The sequence below is a fragment of the Bombina bombina genome, chromosome 3, assembly GCF_027579735.1.
Source record: "Bombina bombina isolate aBomBom1 chromosome 3, aBomBom1.pri, whole genome shotgun sequence".
NCBI lineage: Eukaryota > Metazoa > Chordata > Amphibia > Anura > Bombinatoridae > Bombina > Bombina bombina.
The window spans coordinates 1,253,172,911-1,253,178,978 of record NC_069501.1 but is presented as its reverse complement, the minus strand read 5'-3'; the positions used below and the strand labels follow the sequence as shown (position 1 = coordinate 1,253,178,978).

Sequence of the window (6,068 nt, the reverse complement as noted above, 5' to 3'; positions counted from 1 at the left end):
ATAAGAACAAAGTAAAATTGATACTAGAAGTAAACTGGACACATTTTGAAACTTGTATGCTCTGTCTGAATCATGAAAGAAAAAAATGAGATTTTATCTGCCTTTAAGCCCCATCCTAAAGAGTCTTAAAATTAAGAAATATATCAAACCCTGGCAGCTTGGTAGCAATGAAATCCTGGAAGGTTAGTAACAATGGACCAATGGCAGTTTGGTAACAAGTAAACACTATCAGATTGGTAAGAATGTAACAATGGTTGCTTGGTAACGATGGAATCTTGGCTACTTAGTAACTACATAATTCAAATTATTTGTCAGTAGCATCCAGCCAGAATTCTAGCACTTGGTTGTAGGAGGCAGTTTGTATCTGGGGCAGCACATTTTCCCTGGTAATTTCAGTATGGAGCAGCTGAGGTCCAAAAATGACTGCTATGATATCATTGAATTTTTAGGTAAAGGGACATTTGGTGAAGTGGTTAAAACCAGGAAGAGAAGCAATGGTGAACTTGTAGCCATCAAAACCCTTAAGAATAGCATCTTCAGAAGCAAACTAATTAACAATGAGATTAAGGTGCTCAATGCCTTACGAGGAGTGGATCCTGAGAGGTGGCACATCATCCACTTCTATGAATATTTCAATTATGATAGCAAATTATGCTTGGTGTTTGAACTCCTCCATCACAGCCTATATGATTACCAAAAACAGAGTAAGTTTTGCCCAATGCCTGTCAGGCATATACGGACTATTACCAGTCAAATCCTAAAAGCACTTTCCAAGTTAAAAGAACTTTCTGTTATCCATGCAGACTTAAAACTGGAAAATATAATGCTAGTTAACCAGACAAGGTACCCCTTCAGAATCAAAGTCATCGATTTTGGATCTGCAAATATATTTAAAGAAGTTAGATATATGAAACAACCCTACATCCAAACTCGCTTCTACAGAGCCCCTGAGATTATATTGGGTTTGCCCTTCAGTGAGAAAATTGACATTTGGTCTCTTGGGTGTGTTATGGCAGAACTTCATCTTGGATGGCCGCTTTACCCGGGAGACAATGAATATGATCAGATACGCTATATCTGTGAAGCACAAGGAATACCCAATGACCTCTTATTAACCAAGGGCAGCAAAACGTTGACTTTCTTTAAAAGGATAAAAAATAAACAGTTAGGAAGCTGGTGGAAACTCAAATCTGCACAAGAGTATCAGCTTGAAACCAATGTAAAATCTGTAGAGCGCAGAAAATACATCCTGAAATCTCTTGACCAAATGGAATTGCTTAATGCCCCAAAGTCTCCTTACTCTGATATTGAAGCTTTGGCAGAATATGAAGACTTAAGGAACATGGTTCAGCTGATAAAGAAGATGCTGTCCTGGGAATCCCATGAAAGGATAAATCCTAACTTAGCCATGAAACATCCATACATTTCACTGCAGGACATAATCAAAAGCTATAAGAACACCAACTATTTTCAGCTCTGTCTGCAGAGCCTTCATAGTGCAAACACTAGTGACCAAAGCCCGGGCTACAGAATACAAACTGTAAATCACAATGCACAAAACCAGTCCCTTTACTGTTGTGTCAAAATGATGCCAAGTATTGCAGATAAGACCTTGCAAAGAATCACTGACCAAAACGACCAGCTGAGCACACAAGACTCCAGGGAAGTTGCCAAAGTCAACTTGTGGAACGACAGATCAGACATGAGCAATACTCAATTTGAAACATCTTTTGAAAGTTCTGATTCATATCAAGATGCTATTTACCAGAACATGCCAACCTACACATCAAGGCTGCCTCCCCCTGAACAAAGCAAAGAACCAGAAGTGGGTTATTACTGGGACTTTAAGGTTCCAAAGCACTCAAAGGTCCTTATCAATTCTAAGCCAAAGAATAATTTTGCAGATATCATTCTTTTGGATAATCAGAGCACATCTATTGAGGAAGAAAGTTGCAGATTTATACCTGCATCTTTTTCTATGAATGAATCTAGCAGTGAATTTTCTTTCAATGAGTCTAGTATTGTAGAAGATCATATTTGTCATACCAGGATTTGTTCATCTCCATCTGTAGAGGTGAGCAATAATCAAGTGGTTTACAACAAAACTGTACAACTGCTTACAGTACTTAACTTAACAAATTTAGATATTTACACTGTTACATGCATGTATTTTTTACTACTAATTTGGAATTTTTCCAAAACACCCTAATTTAATGTATATAAGAAAATAATAATTAAAAATCTTTAGATAACATGTATGGTTTGTACTGTAATATATAGCCTTTTTACAACTGAACAGCTTAAAAAAAATATAGAGCATGTACTTTCCCCCCTATAATGCAAATGTTAAAGGGACAGTACATTGTAAAATAGTTTTTATATCAATGTATTTTCAATGGCTTGTTATACCAGCTGCAGAGTATAAAATGTAGGAGAAATTGCATTTTCAGGTTTATTTGTGTTTATCAAGTAGCTGGTTTTGTGCTTTTAAACCACAGCCTATTACAATGGATTGAGCTTGCAGGTAATATCATATATCGTTATTTTATCACTTTGTGTACACACACCTGCTTCCTTATCTTTTATTTGTCTGTAAACCAAAACTCAATACTTAGAGAGAACAATGAAAAATTATAATTTTATAACTTAACTATCCTGTGCCCCACTGGGAATGTAATTTCTTCTGCTGGATGTGTTTACTTAGGATATTCAATAGCTGAGACTCCAGCTTTCAGTATAGGTGGTACATTTATCATGGTGCGAGCGGATAAGATACATTGTAGCCTATAATGTCCGCTGCGCATCGATAAGCTTATGCTGTCGGGATTTATCATTGCACCAGCAGTTCTTGTGAACTGCTGGTGCAATGCCGCCCCCTGCAGATTCGCGACCACTAGCAGGGGGTGTCAATCAACCCGATCGTATTTGATAGGGTTGATTTCTGTCCGTGGCCTCAGAGCAGGTGGACAAGTTATGGAGCAGCGGTCTTTAGAAACAAGGGGCCTCAAGCTCCATACAGAGCTTGATAAATCGGCCCCCAGGTGTGGATACCACAGGCTAAATTAGCTATTTAAAATGCCAAATTAGGGGTAAAAGAGCTACTTGTAAACAATTTTATACACCCCAGCAGGTAAAATCGATCATTGGGAACAATTTAAAGGGGAGTATTTTTTTGGGTGAACTGTCCCTTTAATGTGCCTAATTAAGGAATATATATTTACCTATGCCAGCTAGGTCTGTGCCTAGAGCAGCAGGATTTACATGGGCCGCAAATTATAAGGGGTATTGCTATGGCTTCCCCAATAATTTGCTCTCATGGTTTATTTATTAATTGTATTCAAAATAAATTATCCCTGGTAGTCTAGGGGATGCATGACCCTCATGTGTATCTGCCTCTGTTTGTGAGGACCACTGGTTGTCTAGATGGGGTGCATGACCCTTCATGTGTATCTGCCTTTGTTTGTGAGAAGGATCCCTGGTTGTCTAGAGGGGGTGCATGACCCTCATGTGTATCTGCCTTTGTTTGTGAGAAGGATCCCTGGTTGTCTAGAGGGGGTGCATGACCCTCATGTGTATCTGCCTATGTTTGTGAGAAGGATCCCTGGTTGTCTAGAGGGGGTGCATAACCCTCATGTGTATCTGCCTATGTTTGTGAGAAGGATCCCTGGTTGTCTAGAGGGGGTGCATGACCCCCATGTGTATCTGCCTCTGTTTGTGAGAAGGATCCCTGGTTGTCTAGAGGGGGTGCATAACCCTCATGTGTATCTGCCTTTGTTTGTGAGAAGGATCCCTGGTTGTCTAGAGGGGGTGCATAACCCTCATGTGTATCTGCCTCTGTTTGTGAGAAGGATCCCTGGTTGTCTAGAGGGGGTGCATGACCCTCATGTGTATCTGCCTCTGTTTGTGAGAAGGATCCCTGGTTGTCTAGAGGGGGTGCATGACCCCTCATGTGTATCTGCCTTTGTTTGTGAGAAGGATCCCTGGTTGTCTAGAGGGGGTGCATGGCCCTCATGTGTATCTGCCTTTGTTTGTGAGAAGGATCCCTGGTTGTCTAGAGGGGGTGCATGACCCTCATGTGTATCTGCCTCTGTTTGTGAGAAGGATCCCTGGTTGTCTAGAGGGGGTGCATAACCCACAGTATCTGCCTTTGTTTGTGAGAAGGATCCCTGGTTGTCTAGAGGGGGTGCATGACCCTCATGTGTATCTGCCTTTGTTTGTGAGAAGGATCCCTGGTTGTCTAGAGGGGGTGCATGGCCCTCATGTGTATCTGCCTATGTTTGTGATAATGATCCCTGGTTGTCTAGAGGGGGTGCATGACCCTCATGTGTATCTGCCTTTGTTTATAAGAAGGATCCCCGGTTGTCTAGAGGGGGTGCATAACCCTCATGTGTTTCTGCTTCTGTTTGTGAGAAGGATCCCTGGTTGTCTAGAGGGGGTGCATAACCCTCATGTGCTTTTGCCTTTGTTTGTGAGAAGGATCCCTGGTTGTCTAGAGGGGGTGCATGACCCTCATGTGTATCTGCCTTTGTTTGTGAGAAGGATCCCTGGTTGTCTAGAGGGGGTGCATAACCCTCATGTGTATCTGCCTATGTTTGTGAGAAGGATCCCTGGTTGTCTAGAGTGGGTGCATGACCCTCATGTGTATCTGCCTTTGTTTGTGGGAAGGATCCATGGTTGTCTAGAGGGGGTGCATAACCCTCATGTGTATCTGCCTATGTTTGTGAGAAGGATCCCTGGTTGTCTAGAGGGGGTTCATGGCCCTCATGTGTATCTGCCTTTGTTTGTGAGAAGGATCCCTGGTTGTCTAGAGGGGGTGCATAACCCTCATATGTATCTGCCTATGTTTGTGAGAAGGATCCCTGGTTGTCTAGAGGGGGTGCATGACCCTCATGTGTATCTGCCTTTGTTTGTGAGAAGGATCCCTGGTTGTCTAGAGGGGGTGCATGACCCTCATGTGTATCTGCCTTTGTTTGTGAGAAGGATCCCTGGTTGTCTAGAGGGGGTGCATAACCCTCATGTGTATCTGCCTATGTTTGTGAGAAGGATCCCTGGTTGTCTAGAGGGGGTGCCTAACCCTCATGTGTATCTGCCTATGTTTGTGAGAAGGATCCCTGGTTGTCTAGAGGGGGTGCATAACCCTCATGTGTATCTGCCTTTGTTTGTGAGAAGGATCCCTGGTTGTCTAGAGGGGGTGCATAACCCTCATGTGTATCTGCCTATGTTTGTGAGAAGGATCCCTGGTTGTCTAGAGAGGGTGCATAACCCTCATGTGTATCTGCCTATGTTTGTGAGAAGGATCCCTGATTGTCTAGAGGGGGTGCATGGCCACCTTTCCCCATGTTTTTCTGACTCTGTGAGAAATATAAGAGCTAAAATTGTTGGGGTGGAGGTTTCTAGGAGTACAAATAATAAATACACAACTAGCCCAGTTAAATACAGAGTTTCTTTGACTTCAGTAATTTTTTTTGAAGAAATCTCTTTTTGTGGAACAATAAAAAAGGAGGAAAAACTGTTTTACTGTGCATGTTAATCTCTTGTCCTTCTACAGGAAGAGGAACATTATTCTGGTAACGCATCTTCTGCCTTGGAATTTTCTGGAAATGACAAATGGAGATTCTGTGAAAACCTTTGGGAAAATCGTACCAGCCAAACATGCAACTGCCATACATTCCTCAACCACCAGTCATACAGGCATGTCCTCAGCCACCAATAAGAATCAAGCTCATATTGCCAGAGACACCTCTTGGACTCTCCTGCAGTGTTCCATACTACAGAAAAGGAAGGGGAGTCATATCTACCATATAAAGATGCTGCAGGCAAATTTATAATAGAAACATCAGTAAAGAGAATAAGATATGAGCCCAAAGCAATAAATCCATTTTTAACTATGACTCCTCCTGTTTTATATTTCCTATTGGAACAAACCATCACTTATACCAAGTTTCATAGCACCTCCTATGCCAGGGTCATCAGCTTACGGCAAAAATGCTGTTTGTGCTATGAATTGTCAGATTTCCGACTGGATTTAGTATGGAAGAAAGAGCTCTCCTGCAGGGCCAGGCTCTGAG

General features: G+C 41.9%; 1 protein-coding gene across 1 annotated transcript; it reads left to right on the top strand.

Moving 5' to 3' along the window:
• The first annotated feature begins 397 nt into the window (after positions 1–397).
• LOC128652702 (homeodomain-interacting protein kinase 4-like) lies at positions 398–5,713 on the top strand. The gene is made up of 2 exons (XM_053705634.1): positions 398–2,074; positions 5,549–5,713. The coding sequence occupies exons 1-2, from the start codon at positions 398–400 to the stop codon at positions 5,711–5,713; spliced, it is 1,842 nt and encodes a 613-aa protein (XP_053561609.1).
• The last annotated feature ends 355 nt before the right edge of the window (positions 5,714–6,068 follow it).

Bases quoted from the DNA above. Each gene is read 5' to 3' on its own strand.
- LOC128652702 (XM_053705634.1), top strand. From the start codon at position 398: ATGGAGCAGCTGAGGTCCAAAAATGACTGCTATGATATCATTGAATTT. The intron at 2,075-5,548 runs GTGAGCAATAAT...GTCCTTCTACAG, and splicing joins GTTCATCTCCATCTGTAGAG to GAAGAGGAACATTATTCTGG.